The 21248-nt window shown below is 37.9% G+C and overlaps 1 protein-coding gene across 3 annotated transcripts in view; it reads left to right on the top strand.

The window, feature by feature from the left end:
- The window catches only part of SATB2 (SATB homeobox 2), a 193590-nt gene that overhangs the window by 123232 nt on the left and 49110 nt on the right, over positions 1–21248 (top strand). For all 3 annotated transcript variants that reach the window (XM_040475780.1, XM_040475779.1, XM_040475778.1), the window contains 2 exons: positions 12062–12274; positions 16494–16649. In XM_040475780.1, the coding sequence (XP_040331714.1) occupies positions 12062–12274; positions 16494–16649 (369 nt within the window). The remainder of the gene's footprint in view (positions 1–12061; positions 12275–16493; positions 16650–21248) is intronic.

Genomic DNA, 21248 nt, shown 5'->3' with positions numbered 1-21248 from the left:
TTCCTTCCTTCCTTCCTTCCTTCCTTCCTTCCTTCCTTCCTTCCTTCCTTCCTTCCTTTGTCCCTTGCTCCCTCCCTTTTCTCTTTTCTTTTCTTCTGCAGTTCATTTTCCCTTGCTAATATCCTAAATTTATGTTAGTGTTCGCATACTTTCACTTCTTAGGCTTATGGACGTTAAATAAGTCGCTTGACTATTTACTGTGTTTACTCACATCTGTGCTTTTTTGACAATTTGATTATGAATCCTAACCTTAAGTGTTCTTTTGCCCCTTGTCACTTTATGGACTTGAAAATATTAATCAGAGGCTTGTGACAGTGTGAAAAGGTTTATGACAGTATTTTAAAAGACAATATTACGAAGGAATGGTTGTGGGATGCCCACTGACCTATAATAAGGATGGCTTCATAAAATATGTACAATGAATCTTCCTGAATAGATAAACTATTCTCTAATTTATTTAAAAATCCAATGACCTACATATTCATATGTTCAGAAATCCTTCATTTACTAACATTGTTTCTCCTCCGAGACCTTCCATCTGAGCAAATCTGTTAAATGAAGTAGAGGAAGCTTTGATCCAAACTAGGCTAAATCCATTGGAATGGCTGCCCTGCCACATGTGAATGGGAGCATTAGAATGCTAGAAAGGGAAAGTTAGATGTGGTCCATGTTCCTTCTTTGCATCACTATCCCCTTTCCTTGGTGGTAGAGTTCAGGAAATACCCTTACATAAGGAATCAACAGTAAGAAGTTTCTACAATTTGGAAATGAGGCTTTTTCCACCTTCATTATTTATATAATAGAGTTCTTTTTCCTCTAGCACATTACATCATAACGCAGAAAGTTCAGGTCCATTTTCTGTTTCAGGTAGCTCTCCTGAGCCAATTCTTAGAAACATGTTTTCAGTAGATGCACAGATGTGTTTCACAAAATGTGCTATTCTGTACCAGTAGGACTCTAATTTGGTATCATGCTCCTTCTTCTGTTTGATGCAAAAGTCACTGAGTTACACAATTTGCAACCTTTTGTCAAAGGCTTTGCTTGAGAAAGTTGTTCATCCTGGGTCTTATCTGATAGAGAAGAGGATTTAAAAAATCCTTCAGGAAGTCATTTGGTGGACCTGTCCTTATTTGACTACTTTTTTTTTTTTTTTATGAGATTTTGCAAAGAATCTGCTGTTTACTCATCAAAGCCACATCATTTGAAGAAACTTAAGGCCAGGGTGATAAATACAGTTTTATAAAGTGACTCAGCAACTGGAGAATGTTTTCAACAGATTGGAAAATTAGATTGAACAATGTATCAGGAAACTTGGCAGTAAGGTCAACGGCTAGAAATGTACACGTGTGTGTGAAATGACATGGGTTTTGCTCTTATGCTTTATCAATACCATGTTTATAGTATATACACACCCGTGTTATTTGGGTTAAAAGTGTCTAAGGACTTGCTAAACGGTATACTTCGAAGTGGCACAGTTAGGAAGGGATATGTAGCAACAACATGAACATTTTAGTATCCAAGATATTTGGAAATCTGAACTTAAGTGGGTTACCAGTCCATTTGGGGAAGGAGAAAGTCTTACGTTTGATTTATACACATTGTTAGCCAAAGATAGGCATGATTTAATTATACATACAGTTTATATTTGTAGAAAACTTGACTTTCCAAGATATTCAGCATTATTTCTCGGCCAACCTCTGGTCTCAGTCATCATTATTTCTTACTATGCAATAGAGATACGGCACTCCACAAGTCATACAGGAGTGGAACACAATGCAAACCCAGGGGTCTTGACTCCATGGTCCAGTGAGCTGCTTATAAAATGACAAGGAAGCCTGTGAGAAAAAGGAAGTCCATCCACTGAAAGGTGGCCTGTATATATGAAATGCTGCAGATCAGGCATGAACATGTTATTGGGTTTTGAAGCAAATAATACACCCTCTTTTGATTTCAACATTAAATTAATAAAGTGGGAAAAGATGGCCCTGCTTGCTTCATAAAATAGGCAGTCTTTCATTTCAGAACCACTGGCTTGAATTCATAGATTTAAAGATTATAATAATATTAATATCTCTCAGTATAGCAGTGTCTCCAAGTTCTTAGATGTCTTAAGGATGGCCTCTTGCTAGTGGTCTCACTTTAGTTCCTCTTGCGCATATACAAACTATCATTAATTAGCACCTTTTAGGCAATTCCAGCTGAAAAGGAGGGAGGAGATACTGGCTTTGTGTTCTGGGTAAAGAGAAGGTTGACTCGGTAACCGTCAAACATATATAACCCCCTCCTCATTACTTTTTTTTGGTAAAGGTTTCCTTTTAAATGTTTATTTATTTTGAGAGAGAGAGAGAAAGAATGCGTGTGTGGGGGAGGTGGGGGGAGAGAGAGAGAGAGAGAGAGAGAGAACCCCAAGCAGGCCCCACACCGTCAGTGCAGGGGAGGCTGATGCAGGGCTCACACTCACAAACCAGGAGATCATGACCTGAGCCAAAATCAAGAGTCAGACATTTAACCAACAGAGTCACCCAGGTGCCCCAATAACTGTCTCCTCATTCCTATATCTACTTGAAATAGAAAATTTTGTGTAAAAGAATATATAAAGACCCCACCCCCCCTTTACAAAACTGGTACCAAAGAATCAGAGGAACCAAAGATGACAGAGCCCTATTCTGTCTTTTCCTATCCCTGACCAGTGTCCAAGTTCTTAAAAATTAGTTACTGAACTAATTATAAAAAATTCAGTTTTCTCCATTTTAACTAAAAAAGCCTTCCTTTGGGGGATGGTTTTACAAGCTTTTGTCACTTTTTTTTTTTTTCTCTGACAAGGGGTGATCAGCTCCTTTCACACAGATAAGGAGTCTCTTCCTTCAATAAGGACTTTCTTTTACCTCCTGTGAGTGTGTCTCAATATAGACCTATATTTTTAGTGTGAAGGTTTATTTTAGTATTTAACTAGTCTCCTCCAATCCTGGGTGATGTTTACAATTAAAGTAGAATTTTTATAGAAGAAATACAAGGAACACTAGCTTTAGATCCCATTATTTATATACTTTTCACCATTGCTTATTTAAAGTAATAAAAAAAAATACACAAGGAGTGTTCCTTTCATGGCCATTGATTGAAATGATGACCATTTGGCCTGGGGTTAAGTGCATGTTTGTTCAAATAAAACGAATTATGTTTAACGGCCAGAAATGCTGTGAGAAAAATATAACTGAATCAATTTGAAGTCAGTTGGAGATTACAACGTTGTTTACATTCTGTCTACAAGTTTTGTACCTAAAATTATCAGTGTACATCACAGCATTTACTTTCAAACATCTTTGACTGCAGCACCCAGTGAGAAATACCTTTTACATCATGAGCTGGTACATACACTCACACATGTGCACATACGTGTGTATGTCCGTCTGGAGTTCCATCTCATTTCAACCTGTGTTTTTGTCTATCTGTATATTCTAAAGCAAAACCTTCATGAAAGAAAAAAAAACAACTTCGGGTAATAATACTTGTACCATGTATGAAACACCCTGGTAATTTCCAATCTACTGAATTGCATGTCATTATAAAAGAACTAGTTATGATCTACTGAAATCTATCATCTACTAATAGTTATGACCCATGTTTAAACAGTGATGCAAATTAATGCTTATTTTAAATGACTACAGAGTTACTTAGGGAAGAAAAGTTGTTTTACTTTTCTGAGGTATAAAAAGAGTATCTTGGTTTAGTGACATGCTGGATTACCATATGATCGTTCCAGTTTATATAATTAGTTAAAATTTTCTTTACATTTCCTCTATTCCAAATAATTTTAATTCTTCTTCTTCCTGAAATGTATCCTTTACATTTTCTGCCTTCTCTGCGGGAAGACAGCAAAATATAAGTGGAGGGCCATGAAAATTTGAAGTTGCAAATTTAAAATAAGAATCGTATTGTGTATTAGTTCTGTATTTCTTTGATATAGTTCTGTATATTCTGTATTCATTTAACAAATGTTTATTAAGCATTCAGAAACCATGGTAGACCTTATAATGGAGGCTAACATTTATTGAACACTTAACATGTATCAGTTGTAAGCTCTAGGGAATCCTATGAGGGAAGTAAAATTATTTTATCAGTTTTACAGGTGAGGAAACTGTGCCATAGGAAGATGAATTAATCCTTGGCTAATTGAAGCCCTATTTTGAACCCAGAAATTTTGACATTAGAACTCACATTCGCGACCACTTTATTCTCAATTATTTCTGATCTCATAGAACAGAACATGAAAGATACAATTTCTCCTTCAAGGAGGTTGAAGGGGTTAAACAGGCTTTCAAACCAGTAATCCTGTTGTGGTATAATAAGTACTGCGATATGTTACATGTACTGTGTGAGAACACATGTTTTTGACCTTGGAGGTGATTGAAGTTAATGCAGAAATATTTCAGCAGGAAAAAAAAATGATATTTTATAACTGTTTCAGGACAAAGTCAACTCATATGTTAACAGACTGCTTTACTTTTTATATCTGAATGCATTTGATACATTTGAGATATAAATATTCAATAAATGTATGTTTTTGGTTTGTTTTGTTTTGTTTTGGGAAAGTACTATTTTTGCCAATGTTTTGACAAAGTAGCCAAAGCTAGTAAATTTTGGGGGCAGTTTGCCAACAGTTGTTTCACACAATACACATAGAAACTAGAAATAACCAGGGCCCAGAACTTTGTGAATGCAATAGTCATGTGCCAGGTACTTGAGGTGTTAGTAGAAACCATGTATGTGCCCAGAGCTGAGAACACCACTGGTAAATGTTTCCAAAGGGAACCTGTTCAGTTCTCTATTTGATTTTGCTTTTTGGTACTCATGTGTTTAGAAAATTTTGGCTTGGATTGTGCATAACCTGCACCCCCCCCCCATTCCAATACCTAAGAGTTTCTAAAGACAAAAATGGAGGGGAAAAAAAAAAAAAAAAAAAAACAAAAAAATGTTCATCTAAGTGCATCTATCTTTGCATTGAATAGGTAGGTAAAAATAGTAAAGTTCCCAGAGATCTGTTTCTGGCTAAATTCCTTCACTGTATGTGCTCAGGAGTGGCTCCGACAAGGGGATTCCTGTTAGGAGAGCACAGGTGATTTTGGTTTCAAGAATGTTTTGTTGGACCCACTCTGTGTTGCACGTACTATATTCTGATGTGTCAGGTAGCACAGTATAGTTTTATTATGTCCCCTAGAAAGAAAGCTGTCTTTGAGGGAAGTGTTTTATTTAATGAATTGCAGATTGGGAGTAGATGAAATATTTGGTCTAAAGTGGAGTCTGCATGGCCAAGAATTTCAGTTTCCACTATCTTGGTGTTTACAATAGGTTGAATGAAAAGATCTTGAGTGTAATATGTGGTCCAACAGGGCCTGTTCCTAGCGTTTCAGCAAACACAGGACTCCTCCATCTCAGACCAGTTTTTAAAAATGCATTTGGTGCATTCTTAGAGCTTTATATCCCTCTATATTCCCAACTAACCACTAAGCACAAATTATACAGATTCTTCTCCCAAGGAGTTTACTGTATGATGAAGAGAAGAGGTTTTCTAGTAGCACAATGTAAAAGATGATGAGTGTCATAAATGCCAGATAGAACGAGTGCCATCTCAGTTCAAAGGAGGGAGAAACTATTGCCAACTGCAGCGTATATGCATACACACATATGTACATAGTATTTTAGTGAATTACAGAATACATTTCTACAGCAACAACATTTGTCTGCAAATGTTACTTTTGTATATGCATTTATATTTGCAGAGTACATTAATTCCCTTTAGATGCTCAATTCTATCCACCCCCATCCTACAACCATGCTACATGCATAGGCTGCCTCTCCTAATAAAGAAATATTGTAATAAAGGGAGGTTTTATTAAACTAATGCAATAACGACATTTTCTTTGAGGATTTAACACATCATTTTTAATAATAAAAATCAAATTGTCATTGTTGTGCCCTGTATACCTTTTATTCAAATCAGCCTAAGTACTCTGGCTCCATGGCTGAGCAGTACTCTAGGGGGTGAAAGGAGGGTGAGTATTTTTAGCATTACACAAATGAATTTCAGCATACAGGTTCAGAGTGGGGCTGTGGATTATGAATATGGAACCCAGGGAAACCTGTTTATATTCGTGAGCAGAGGGGGAAATGCCTCTCAGGAGTGTCTAGAAGGAAATGAGATTGGAGATGAGGGAAGAATCACTTCTGTTAGGTCCGCTTTCTGACTATAGGATGTCAGCACTTTCTACAGCCATGCAGCTGGCTCCCCAGCTTCTGTAACTGTGTGTTAGCCCCTGGCATAGAAAAGCTCACTTTGTATGATTAGGCTGGGAATTTTGTATTACCTGGTCTTCACAAAAGAATACCAGTTTTTGGCTCTCATGTCAGCTGGAACCAGACATTTCAGAATTGTGTGAAAAGTAAGGCTGACAAATGAGCATGCAAGCATGAAGAGGGAAGTCGTGAAGATTGAGATGTGAAGAGTACCTTTGGAGGATTTTTGTTTGTTTTGTATTTAAAGGGAAGTATGTGATAGATCATACTCAGGGGTAGGATGAAGGGTTGGCCGATATGACTGACAAGATCCTTTCTACCTTTGACCCTCTATGATTTTAATCTGTAAAATGGGGGTATACATGTCTTTGGACCTTGCTGACTGGTTAGGACATCATTTGTTTAAAGCAATATATAAATATGAACTAAATATATTTTCAGACTCACCATTGCATAATACATATGTCTCAATTCATGTATCCTTAGAGTTGTAGCTTGATTTCTGAAGATCATCATTAGATAGCTTATATACTTTGTTCATACATCCAACAATACATAATTAAAATACATTATTAGGGGATGGGCTTTATTTTCTCTAAAATCTATCTTTGTTCAGATTGGAACTCAACACTTTGAAACTATTTGCTTAGATGATAAATGAGTATTTTTTGGTTGAGTTACTTCAAAGGTATATGTTACAATAAATATGTGAACAGTGCAAGTTACCCTTTATACTTCCCACTTCAACGGCCACAAACAGAAATGTAATTTACAGAAATGAAAACAGTCTCCAGCTAGCTTGAAGCTTTTTCCAAGGGGGAGCACCGGGGTTTGCTGGGCCAGTTTCCTCAGTACACACCTGGTATATATCACTTTAAAAAATAAATTATGCCTCATTAAATTACAATTAAATGGAATCATGATCATTTGTTTTTCTGGAAGGAAGATGTTTTGCATATTGAAAGCCTAATTTGTTGCAGGTGACAAAAAGGCTGAACAGATTATCTAATATCACTTCATTTTGGGGGTAATGTTTGCTGGTTATTTTGTGTATACTCCAGTAGTTCAGAATTATATTAATGTAGACTATAGTAGTTTCACTTCAAAGCTTTATCAGTTTTTGTACCTTTTTTTAAAGCTTTTAAGGAAAAAGACACTTCTCTTGGTATTCTAGATCAGCCATGCTGTTTTTTTTTTTTCCTTCCAGTGTTTTAATACTGGCCGATCCCTCCCTTGGCTAGTCCCATCGTTGTCTCTATAGCTATGTACTATGTATATTTCAGATCCCAGCCAGGTTAAGTCCCACTTCTTCCAAAATATTTTCCCTGAGTTGGCAATACTTTACCCTCTTCTGAACTGAGCCGGCACTCACTCTATCTGGAATTTATGACACTTGTCATCTTTTACATTGTGTTTTTATAAACCATCATATAGTGAACTCCTTGGCAGCAGAATCTGTGTCTTCTTAATCTTTTCTTTCCTTTCTGAGCTTCATACCAAGTCATAAATAAGAAATGAATTAATAGACTGATCTGTCATTTTTTGGTAATGGGTACATTGAGTTTGGGGGTTTCCTAGATAAGCAATGGACAGTAGAGCTTGATCCGACAGAATTACTAAAGGTCTGGGAGATATCCAGAACAAGTGGCTGTTAAAATCTAGGCAGCAATGACCTCCAATGTTGCTGTAAGTTCTGGAGTTGCCTGGGAAGGTCTGAGGGGCTCAGACTTAGCGTTCGTAAAACCTGGCCCAGGTTTTGGTTCTCTTCTTGCTCTCTTAGAATTAACGCTCAGCATAAGCAGTTTCCCACCTGTCCCAGACAAGGCCGCAAGGGCTAGTGCAGGAACTTAAAACTAAATTTTAAGGAGCCAGTCCTGGTAATGTTTCCCAAGCATTTCTGAGTTATCAACATGTATTTTACACAGGAACAATTTGGGGCAAACTATATAAATTGTTGAAGAAATATGGAAATCATAATAATGTAAACAAGAAAGCTCATCAACAGAAATTGCAGATTCAGAAACTATAAGGTCATTTCATTTGCCACATAGAAATATTGTTTGAAGTGCTCAAAATAATAGGTATATCAATTTTTCATTTTAAAAATCAGCCCAAATTCTTTGTTTTGTTTGTGGAGATAGCCTCTAGTAGCAACCGAGCTAGATGGCATCATATTATCTCTTGTGCTTTCAATTATTTTGTTTTTATTGAATTTTCTGCCAACATCATATACAAAATCCCCCATTAAAAGTCCAGGGAGAAGGCCAGTTTGAGGTTCTTTTTCCCACCTCGGTTCTTTTTTCAGTGACTTGTAACCCAAGAGCTGTCGTGCAAGGTGGCTTTCTTTCCTGTGCAGATGTTCACGCTACTCCTTTTCAGTCAACATGTTTCCTGGTCTTACATAACCTCAGCTAACACCATGCTGGGAATTGTGATAATGTCTCCCTTGAGAAGGCTCTGTTGCCTACAATGAGAGAAATTCTTAATGACCACTTTACTCAATACTTGCAATATGTTTTAATGTGATTACTGATATGAAAGTTTAATAAGCAATATCCCGGTTAATTTATTAATTTCCCTCAATTTTCACATTCTCAATATTCATGATCTTTCTATTCATAAAAGTACACTTTTTTTTTTTTTTTCCCCTCAGTGCCCAGGTGACATGCCACATTCTCTGTATCTCAGGCTGCATAATGGGAATGTTTAAGTGACACCTCCCGCCTGGCCGGTTGATAATTAAAATGCGAGACAGCATAGTGGCAAGGGCTTTAGAAATATTTATGTGAGATAAATTATTAATTTATGTTCTATTCAAGACAGCTTCAATATGATAAACATTTACTTATCTTGATAATTAGATAAGGTGGTTTGTAGTGTAAATTATGCCATAGATTTTCTTTGGATTTTTTTTTTTTCGCCATGATGATTTTCAGCTAACTAAATAAACTCACTCTACATTTATGAGCCTGCAGAATTTGGACTATATATTTTTTTAATTCCAGTTTAAATAGCGAGGAGCACATAAATAACCAAATGAAAAAGACTCAACAAAACAACTAAAACTCTTTTTGTGCTCACCAGTTAGCCACTTGTTATTGAAAATGTCTGAGGTAAAAAGAATCTGCTTTGGAACCGTGGCTACACAGATGAGACTTTAAGAAAATAATTTAGAACAGTGTTCTCATTCTCTGGGGCAATAGTGGAGGCAGCACTGGCCACCTTGTTGGTTTGAGACTTTATCTTCAATTAGGCAAATAAAACAGAGGCAATAGTATATTCCACCAGCCCCTTAGAACACAAACATCGTGTCCCAGTCACTTCAGAAATGATGCTGTTGAGCAATCATTTACAAGGATGCTTTGTCTTGATTTTTCTTAGAGATGGATTCATTTCCCCATAAGGTTGTCCAACATGTAAAAAATGTAGGGGAAGGATTTCAGTGTAGGGGTTGGGGGGGTGGGGGGAAGAAAAAAAACAGTCAACCAAGCCAAAAAGAGAAACAAGTAAAAGACCTCTATGCTTTGCAATATTTTTTTTATTGATTATGAATGAACAGACTTGCTATTTTGAACGTGGTCCATTAGAACAATAGTTTTTGTTATTTCACTATTTTGTATGTAAGATCTTTACTATAATGTACTCCACTTTCAAAAATAATTTCACAGAAGAAGAATACGTTTACAAACTGCCTTTGAGGTACTATAAGTATCGTTGTAATAACTAGTGTAAAGACTATATCCATGCAACCCCTAAAATTCCTCCCAATTTGGCAGACTGAGATTTATTAAAGTGCTAAAGTTGCTTATGCTAGAGAGAGAAAGGAGAGGAGGAGGAGGAGGGAACCGACTCATCCCGTATGCACTGAGTTCATTATTAAAGAAAGCTCAGAAAACATCAATCTTAGTGTCTTATTGGTATTGATTTTAAATCCACTTCCCTCTTGTCTCTCTACATATTAATTTAGAGAATTTTATCTTAGAACAAATTAACTATTAATATTTCAAGTTGCTTCATGCAAGTGGAAAGTAGGATAACTTAAGGCAGAACTGACTTTGAATTTCAAAAAAGAATCCATACCTAGATTGTGTAACCTTTTCTGGAAGACAAATGTCTCTTGCTTCTAAAAGCATGATACATCTAGATTTTCTTATGCTCATTTTACCAATACAGTATTTTCACATTCATGTCCTACCTTTTCCTTTCCTTGGCCATGCATGCACACAGACATGCACTTAACATTTCTTCTGGCTTCATTGTGTGGCTTATTTCATTCTTGTTTGCAAAGACTTCTCTAATCAAAGCAACATGACACTCGTATTACAGAACTATCATATGTCATACTACGTGTACATCCTTATAAATTGTCTTACATGATACTTTGAGTGGTGATTACCTCTTTAAAGTGCTAATAGCTGTGTGATGCACACTCTTGTGATATTTGCTTCACTACATTACAAATGCATTACTTATTTTTAAAACTTGCCTACCTTACCCTGAAGATTTCTTTCCAACCAGAGGTGGTATATTCTTCTTGGATCTAACACCTTTTTATATTTAAGCCATACTTTACAAATCTGATAGTGTTTTCTTTGCATTCATATTTCCCTCAGTGGAAATGTCTTTGGCACCTACTTTTCGCAATTTTGGGTTGCCCCGTGTGTTCTAAGATACAGAAGTTAGCATTTCAGCTCTTCCTGGAGGATGATCCTAGACTCTGGTCTCATATTGCCCTGAGAAGAGACACCCTGAATTAGAAGGTGGAAAGTGATGTCTCTTTGTGAAAATTTAACAAGAGTTCAGAATGGAAATTGTTTAGCTTTTGCCCAGATTACTTCAGTGATTAGAACTCTGGTTCTAGCCCTTTTCTTGCGTGTATACTACTTTTCTCTAGACTTGTCAACATTTTCCTTCCCTTTGTGAGTTCTCTGCCATCCGAGCACATGAAAACACCAATTTCCTATTTAAAGCTTTTTGGATGAGTCACATGTTCAGAAATTATCTGAGTCTATACATGGCATTCTCTGATGTGTGCTCTGACCCCTCACCAGCTGTGCCTGTATTTTTACGACGGTGGGATTAGAGCTTCCCCAAGGAGGGCATCTCATGAAAAAAAGTTTGGGTGCCCTCTGGTACACATACGAGGATACCAATTATGTATGTGGATTGAGAAGCTATCAGAGGGTTAACACAAGTTATGGACATTTGCTTTGTGTCTTTTTTTTTTTTTTTTTTTTTTGCCATGAGAAACATCTATATTGAAAACAGTGGCCGGTCACACAGAAATTCAGCCAAACTTTTTTTTTTTTTTAAGTCGATGTAAATCTCCCATGCTGTTTAAATGTCGGAACTAAATTTACCAAACTTGGCAGATTTGTAAAGCTGAGCAGGACTGCCAAGTGTTCCCAGTTTCAAGCAGAGAGAGTTCTAACAGTTCCTGAAATACTTGTAGGAGGCACCTGGTGGTAATTGCAGTTTCACAAGCCTTCCGAGCGCCTACCTTGCTAGCTGGCATCTCTGTACACTGACGATTATTACAGTGATGATAAAGTGTCAGAATAGAACGGTCTAGATTAAGGCACAGCCCTGGAAGGCAAGCACAGTCCCACAAAATCTTACTGCTGAAGAACCCTCAGCAATTAGACTGAGGTTCTTGACATCACAGCCAGCTGGTAATACCAACAAAGGGGGAGGGGGCAGATGATGGAAACCACACACGTACCTGCAGATATGACTTGGCCTGTTTTTCTTTTTTCTTCCTTTTAATCAGGGATTGTTGTCTGAGATTTTGCGTAAGGAAGAAGACCCTCGGACAGCCTCTCAGTCTCTTTTAGTAAACCTGAGGGCCATGCAGAATTTCCTCAATCTGCCGGAAGTGGAGCGGGATCGCATTTACCAGGACGAGAGGGAACGGAGCATGAATCCCAATGTGAGCATGGTCTCGTCAGCCTCTAGCAGTCCCAGCTCCTCCCGAACCCCTCAGGTGAGATATTTTTGCTCCGCTGACTTTTCAGTCTTGGCCTTGGAAACATCTTGCCTTCACTGATACTGCGTTTCTCTCAAAAACTAAGAGACATAATTCAAAGATTTGTTGATCTGAGAATGTGAACCTCTGACCATGTAAGAATGGTTATCCTTGACTGTGTCATATGGTATTTCTGTCCCTTGAGGAAAGTACCATTCTTCCACACAGAAAAGGGCAGGAGTGGGTGGATAGGTAGGCTCCAGACTGTTTACACACAGCTACTTAGTTATCTAAGATGGAGTCAGGGGATTTGAATTGAAGCTGAGTTTACGTAGTAAGAACACTACTTTCCTTAAACTGTATATTAGTTTGGAAGCGGGGATTGGTGGAGGGGGGTGGGTTAGGGCTGGGGACAAGGACAAGGAGAGTAATCCAAGCTCTTGTTTATGCACTTCGAAAAAGACAAAATGGAGGAGAAATCTGTGTATGGTTGAAGCACGCGTATGGAGCAGCTGGATCAGAATGTTTGGGCGATCATTCAGGGATCCCTTAGAAAATGGTAGTGGGAAGGTATGCAGGCCTTAATGATTTTCCTTCCTTGGGTGATCTCCCTACAGGACTCAGTGACTCAGCTTTCCTTCTCTCCTTTTTTCCCCACACTTTAAAAGCATTCTGTTCTCAGGTCCTTCTGCAAATTCACATGTCTGGTAATGCTGTGAGCGTAAGCGATCCTAACTAAATGGTCAACATCTCAAGTCAGCCAAGTGTCCTTTCCACTTCACATCTGAGCCCATTCATTTCTAGCCTACTTTTTACTTCTCCCAAACTGTTACTGGTCAATAGATTTACGATAAAACCATCTGACTCACTGTTGCCAGGATGACTGCAAGTTATGTCTCAAAACAAGTATTTAACAAGTATGCATTTGTACAAATCAGAAAAATGGGCACTTTGTAACCAAAGTTTTTTTTGTTTTTTTGTTTTGTTTTTGTGTTGTTTTGCTTAGTTTTGGTGTTATGAATGTTTTCTGGTGAGTTCCAAGGAACTGATTAAACATAGGAGATTTTATTCTAGTAGAAATACTTGAGCTTTCTCAAGTACATCCATTTTTTTTCACACGTCATAACTTTTTGTTTTTTAACTCTGCAATAGATTTTTAATTGAAGATCGTTTTCTGTCATGTAGTGCCAAATTGTGATACTTTCACTTTAGTCTTTGGTGAATTATGAGTTTTAGGTACTGTTAAACCAAAAATAAGTCTCTTGACTGCTTACTTTGGATGAGTGTAATGAAGCATTTTTCTTTTTATTTATTTTTTTAAAATCTTGAGGCATATATATTGAGCTATGGAGTTGGACGAGTTGTTAATTTGCACTAATATTTACTTCTATTAAATTCACCAATATTGTTGCCACTTTTGAAGCCCATTAAATCATTATAGAGAGTCCAGCCATGCTTCATGGCCATTTAACCAGCTCTTCTCAAAAAGTCATTTCTACTTGTTAGAAAATAAGTCAAGTCCAGGTTGTTTTTCCATTTCCTTTTAATATTTTTCTAATGCAATTATATCTTAGGCACCTTTTCAAAGACCTGAAAGCTTTCAGAGCCAGACCAATTTATCAGGCAAAACAACCAGGGTCAGTATTTTGCTGTATTGAACAGCAGAAAAATCTCATCTAGAAATTTCCCAGGTAGAAGTGCCCTTTGGGGACAAGAATAACAGGGAAATTGATCATTTAATTTCACAGTTTTGAGATTTCTGAATATAAATATAAAATCTTCTTCTCAAAATAGTTTTGAGAATATAGTCATGCCACTGGCATTTGTACATTCTCTGGAACTTTCTTTTTCTGTTAAACATTGAGAAAGGGAAGTTATTAAAGTCTTTTAAAACATTTCATGATTACTTACTTAAACTTCTTTACATACATATCTCAATAGTAAAGATCCTTAGTAAAGCTTTCATTTGTGAGAACAAATATTATAGGAATACCCACTGATTAAGCTTTTAGTTGGAGCCAGCAATCTAAAATACCCAGGCAGCCCCATGTAGGTTGATGGAGAATATTTCCTAGACCCCATCAACATTTTATTACCAGTTTAAAACAAATGGAGGAAATTTAAAATATAAAATCAAATCTTCAGAGCCCCATCTCATAATCTTTCAGTTGGCCAGTATTTCTTGATGTACTTAATGACGACAAAACAACAGCATAAGGATAAAAACGATCATACTGAGCACTAACTGTGTGTCAGGTATTGTGAGCATTTTGCATGAATTCAATCCTCACCATTTTGTGTTGTTATTCCCATTTTACAGCTGAGGAAAGTAAGGTTTTAATGGGTTAAGTACTTTGTGCAAGGTCACATGATTGAGTGGTAGAGCTAGGATTTGATCACTGATTATTTTGATTCCAAGGCCTGGGCTCCTAACCATATATTATAGTGCCCTGAGAGGTTTTTCTTTAGCCTCTAGGGTTCTAGAGGAGATTTGACCAGTCTAATAAGATGAGATAGTCAGTGAGGCTAATGAAGAAATTTCAGTTGGGAAAGGCAGAAATGATATGCTAAAATATGCACTTAGCTGGAAAAGCACTGCAAGTTAACTAGAAATTTTGAGAAGAAAAAGGAGTTTCTTGAAAAAAAAAAATGACAGAGAATTGGATTATTGTGGGAAGACCCCAAACTAGAAAGCAAGAAGATGCTTGTAAAAACAGCATCCAGTCTACACTGGAGATTTTGGAGGTGGGATAGCACAGTGGTCCCCAGCCAGTGCTTTGGAGCTGGAAACTCCTGAGTTCCGATCATGGTTCCTTCAATTGCTGCTGTCTTTCCAGGAAGTTAAGTGTCTTCTTTTATTTTCACTTGTCTTCCTTAGTCAAATGAACATAATAAAGTCTGACGTACTGGGTTCTTCAAATAATTACATGAAATAACAAAAGCAAAACACTTTCTGGAGTGCCTGGCAAATAAAAAGTATCACATACCTTATACTTATTATTACCTTGCAGTAACTAGAGTTTTGTGGAGACAGGGAGAGAGGAGAATGCAAAAATCAGTGAGCAATCTTATGAATTAAAGCCTTCATAGAAACGTAGGACATTAACTCAGCCTTCAAGATGCTACGGAGAATGATCCCACAGTATCCAGACTGCATGCTGTGTCCCTCTCCAAATCTGCGTGTTGCTTAAATCAGTGGGGGAGTAGCTCAGGGCCTCCATAGAAGGAAAGTAATGATCTGGTGACAACTGCCTTGGTTGGGGATTCTAGGGTGAGTGCAGACAGAAAAATTTCAGTTTAGTTCAAATCAGCCAGCTGTGCTCAGGTGCCAAAAATTGGTGCCCACTCTGCCCACAGTCCTGCTCCCTGGGGTTCTGAGAAGGCTTCCCAGCCCCCTGCCCCCTCCCCGCCCCTCATTACACACCAGAGGAAATGCTCTGGCAGTCTTTTGGATCGTGGAGATGCAAATGTTTTAGGGTTATCTCAACCCCAAGAAGTACAGACACCTTCTATATTGTCCTTCATTTGTCTCTGAAGCTGATGGGAAATCATTCAATTAAAACGAACACGGCAGAATACATAAAACCACAATATGAGTTTAAGAAAATGAAAACGGCACATCAAAGGCATTCTGAAGCCTAGTTTTATGAAATGAAATTTTGTTTCATTTCCACTGATTTCCTAGGTGAAATTAGGTGACTGTCTGGGTAGCATAATGATGATAGTGATGGGAAACCATACATACTCAAATGACATATGTAAAGCTTTAATAAAGAATGAGACTCGGGGGAGTGCATTAAATTGAGTAATAATTTATTATTTAGAGACCTCTACCCATTTACTCATTTTTTTTTTTTTTTTTCTGGAAGAATTGGCTCTTCCTCCTAGGTGTGCCATTTTTAGAAAGAAAGAGGTAACTCTGTGTGTGTTCTGCATGCTTGTTTTCCAGTTAGGTGATCTCTTATAGTTTGGTGCCTGGGGTAGCCATCGTACCTGTGAACCGTCTAGGATACCGTGAGGAAAAGAACAGGGTTGACAGGACTCTGCATGTCCTATAGGAATGCACTGCAATTATTTCCAATCACAATTAACCTGATTAGAATAATGGACAGGAAGTGTCCCTTTGTAGCTAATGCAGTTTGGCATCAGCTGACTGAAATCCTTTGATAATTTCTGCACAGATGGCTGGGCTGAATGCAGCACTTTTTAAATTATTATTTTCATGGTCTCTTGGTAGGCCAAAACCTCGACACCGACAACAGACCTCCCCATTAAGGTGGACGGCGCCAACGTCAACATCACAGCTGCCATTTATGACGAGATCCAACAGGAGATGAAAAGGGCCAAGGTGTCTCAAGCCCTGTTTGCCAAAGTGGCTGCAAATAAAAGTCAGGTGAGTGGTTTTTTAAAAGAGCAAAAGCGAGGGCTGGAATTAGACCATTCTCCTCCCACCAATAAAAATACATCTGTTCCTATAATAATAATAACAATAATAATCCCAAGGGAACCTGTCATGTTCTGCCTTTTGCTCTATGGTTTGCTTTTATTCCCACTGGAGTTTAAAATAGAGACTAAGTTAAAATCCAGATTTTTTCTTTTAAAGATTTTTTTTTTTTCAAATAGAATCAACCTTGAATGATTTCTCTCATAATTCTAAGCACTGCTGTGTATCCACTTTCCTTTCTTTTTCCTTTCTTTTTTTTCTTTTTTTCCTTTTCTTTCTTTCTTTCTTTCTTTCTTTCTTTCTTTCTTTCTTTCTTTCTTTCTTTCTTTGTTGAGCAAAACTTAGCATGTACAAAATAGCATCTTCCTGAGACTCAGTTAGTTGGAATCTTGTCTCATCCCTTCTCTTATTCCCACCAGGGGAACTGCTGACTTTGTTATAATAACCTCTTTTCTCCAGCCCCAGAGACACCTTGCCATGTCAGGTGTTTCTTTTATGTGTAGAATACAGTTGTTTTTCCAGGAAAAAACACATGTGTGGGGCGGTGGGGGAGTCCAGAATGAGTGCTAAAATTCATAACAGAAAAACATAGAAGCTTATCCAGTACAGTTTCTCAGTGTCGGGATTGTGGGGAATGGAATACTCCAGGGAAAAGGGGAGACAGATGCTTAGGTTTTTTATTTCTGTAAGCAGCAACAGTTGATGGGACTCACTATCTGTCTCAATTCGTTTAAAGGGATAACTACTACCCTATCCTCGAATGGGTTATGTTGAGGTGGTTACTTATTTATCCCTAGGATGAATAATTATCCAGTGCAGGGTGGAGGAAACAAAAGTTAGCTGAAGCATAATTTTGAGGATCCTTTGATTCTGAGCTTGATTTCCTCTGTGGCCTCGCATGACAAATGTTTTCATCCCACATATGTAAATGGTATAATGGTCCAGGATCTCCTTAACAGATCTTCTGTTGTGTGCTGTAAAGAAAAGGAGTTACTGAATATTATATTTCTATTAAGCAGGAAGATTTTCAGTGAAAATTCAATTACCATTTTTAAAATGATAGTTAAATATTGTATAGTTTTTTTTTTTTCTGTAGTTTCACAGTCACCTTACTTATTTTTCAGATGATAAAGGGAAAGGAGTAGAATATCAAGGAATTTAGAAGAGGATTGAAATATTCATTTCCCTGTTTATTTTAAGGATAGTCATTTTTGCTGATTATTCTTTCTCTTCTCTCACCAATGAAATCATTGAAATACAGTTTTCTAAGATACGATGTCCACCATAGTATGAAATACATGAAAGGAAAACACCATAGAGCCTTCTTAAACTGTTAAATGCATAAAATCCCATGTACCACATGGCAAAATATAATGAGAGTTGGGGCTGTTAAACGAATAAAGCTGTTAAATGCATAATGCCACTTGGCAAAACTACTGTGCATTTAATGGTTTTCCACTGTGTAATAAAGGACATATGTGGTAAGTGTGCAGTGAGTATAAAAGCTGCACAATTGATTTAGCAAACCTTCCCCTTAGTTGTGACTTGACGTAAATATCAATGTTTCACTCAGTCCTTCTTTCATAAGCAGCTTTGAAGAAAAACTGAAACCCATAGTCTAAGAGCTTGATTCAAACTGCCTGTAACCTTTCTGCTCACTTGGCACCAACGGCTCTTGGAAATGGTGATGCCTCCAGCCTCCCAAAATAATTCAGGTGGCTGATTGAAAGCTGTATTTGCCAGTTGGCACGGCTTGGCTCTCCAAATTTTTGATGCCTCCTGAAGAACTCAGTAGCCCTGATTTTGTAGAATCTGGAGGAAAATGTACTTCTGGGAATTAATATGCTAAAGGGTAAGATTGAGGATTGAGCCTCAGTGGGGATAAGTTGCTTTGAGGATTTTCTGGTTTTCATTGGGACAGTGACCTCATTCTCAATTATGAACGGAGAACCTTATTGTAGATAGAGAGCTGACTAGACTGGCAAATCAGGTTCTGAGATTTTATAAAAACGGTACCCCCAAACAAAGTGAACTTACCTGATAGTTTCTAAGGCAATTTAACATAAGATATAAGATACTCACTCCCTTTTGTAAGTACCATCATTTACTTTGTAAAGAGCATATTTAGTGAAACTAATTGCAGTATTTGGTACCTTGTATATATATATTTGGCATGTCATCCATAAGGGGTGTGTGTGTGTGTGTGTGTGGCCAAAATACTTAACCACTCCAAGCTGCAGTGGGAAGTGGCCACGCCCTCTTTATTGGATTGTGAAGATTGAGAATACAGAGATTTTCATTTCCTCTTCTGCATTCCCTTTCTTCCCTCCATGTTTCTTTGGAGGGATCAGAAGTTCTTGGAGTGACTAAAGCGGCAGAAAAATAACAAGGGCTCTCTATTGTCTTGGAGATAAAATTAGAAGACCTTTAATTAGGAACTCTTATGAACCGGAGTCAGATTGGAACCTTGTGAAGGCTCAGTTCAAATATGCAGAGCAACCTCTTCCCTTCCATTTTAAATTTCTTTTAAAGTAGAAGTGAACCCTCCATTAAACCTCATCCACTCTCTATTCTGAATTGCTGTCATCAGCTATTAATAATACATAAAGCTTTGTGTTAGGCAAACTTTGAATGAGAAGTGGGACAAAGAAAGGAGAATTTTGGAGAGATTAGGGTGGTCCTTGAGGGCTGTAAGTGTTTAGGGACACAATGGGAAGAGGGGTTCAGAAAAGGAGTTGAAAGGGTGACTACCTCGTACAGTTTGTCTATGGTCCTGTTGGCGAAAATATATTACTGGAAGTATGTTTGTGTGGTACGTCAGGATGCATTTGTAGGCCTCTTTCTCCAGTTCAGCTCTAGCTCCTTTGTCATGCATGACCAGTCTATCATCGAATTCCATTGAGTGTTTCCTATCTGACCTTGTTTTCCTCTTCATTGGAGAGGAGTCAAAGAAGGAAAAGCACAAGAAAAAAATCAGGGGGAAAGGTATGGTTATGCATATGTTTATTTCACCTCATTTTCAATTTAGGATCAGTGTGTGTGTGAGAGAGAGAATCCTGAGGGTTGTCCTTTTGTTTTTTTTTTCTTTCTTCAGAATATTCAGATTGTTGGTGGTCTTTATTATTGGTCAGTGATTGAAGTTCTCTGTGAATTACGAGTCCTTAGTAGGAGGGGTCCTCAGTAGGAACCATCATTTAAAATCATACAGAACATTTTCTGTGTCACTTCAGTATGACCCTTACATACAAAGAGCCACCAGGGAATGAATGCCCCGGTGTGCAATTTGAGTGGCCACAGGATTCCTTGTTCTTCCATTGCTTCTTGTACTCTGCTTTTTCCTCTTACACTCCGTGGGGTTGCTTTCTCCCTTTGTCCCCAACTGCACCTATCACACATGATCTGGGAAGTGGGAATCTGGGAAGTGGGAAGAGAGATGAAGCACAGTAGGCCACTACAGTCCTCCAGGGCTGGCCATGTGCTCTGTGACAGCATCTTCAGCCACATTTCTTTCCCTTGACGTCAACTGTTCCTTTCCCCAGAAACGAATTCACTGTTTCTCTCATATACTGACCTGTTTTCCTTTTTATAGTCTACAGTAGTTCAGCTCATTGAATGCTGAGGATGATCTAAAGTTGGTGTTTTTTTGGCAAAGAGAGCGAGTCTTTCTTTATTATTTGTATACCCAGAGACCCAACTCTATGTACGTGACTGCCTTTTCCTACTATGTTTGGGTAAGAATGGAGTAGGTAGAAAGATGGGAAGGGGCTTATTTTAATTTCTCTTCTCCCATGTCCCCATTTAAAAATATAAAAGACAACAAGTGAGCAAAACCTTTAACAAGGCACTGGGTTTCCTTCCCTTTTTTTGGTGGTGGTGAGGGCTTGCTTTCTATATTAGGAAAGTAGAGAGCTGCTGGGGCACTGCAAAAAGGAGAGACAGATAACCTGGTTGTGAAATCTCAGATGGTGGCAATGGAAGGGCCAACCCCAGAGGCTGCTGGGGTAACAGAAAGAGAGTCATCTGGGAACAAACAGAGACCCACGGGGCTGTCTGGTGAGATGACGTAGGATGTCCTCATCTCCACCAAGAGTTAAAAGACCCTGGAGTTCCCCTCCCTGCCGCCATAATCATGATCTTACTCCAGCTGGGGAAGATGAGTTTCTGGCCTCCAGTACACAATTCTGAAATCCTTTTCCGCATAGAAACTGTGTGCTCCATGGTGATTGGGTTTCAGTATGTTCTACGCTTTATGTACATTAGGATTAAGTAGATTTTGTGTACTGACCTTTATTCCTTCCTTACTACTTATGTTTCTATCCAACAAAATTATATTCCATGTTCCTACTGACTTAATAAATTGTATTCCTGAGTAGAAGGCTACTTAGCTTTAGATGTAGATTACAAACTCAGATTTTATGAACTTTCTTTCCTATCATAAAATCTCCCCTTATACATGGTCTAATTTGCTTAACACTCTGAATGATTAAAATATGCAGCTCTTTACGACAGATCCTTTTAAAATAAAGCAAAAGCAAAGGAAAGATAGAC

Source organism: Herpailurus yagouaroundi, unplaced genomic scaffold (genome assembly GCF_014898765.1).
Source record: "Herpailurus yagouaroundi ecotype Mexico unplaced genomic scaffold, PumYag 140, whole genome shotgun sequence".
NCBI lineage: Eukaryota > Metazoa > Chordata > Mammalia > Carnivora > Felidae > Herpailurus > Herpailurus yagouaroundi.
The sequence above is the reverse complement of the archived record's forward strand: the minus strand, read 5'-3'. Positions and strand labels throughout refer to the sequence as shown.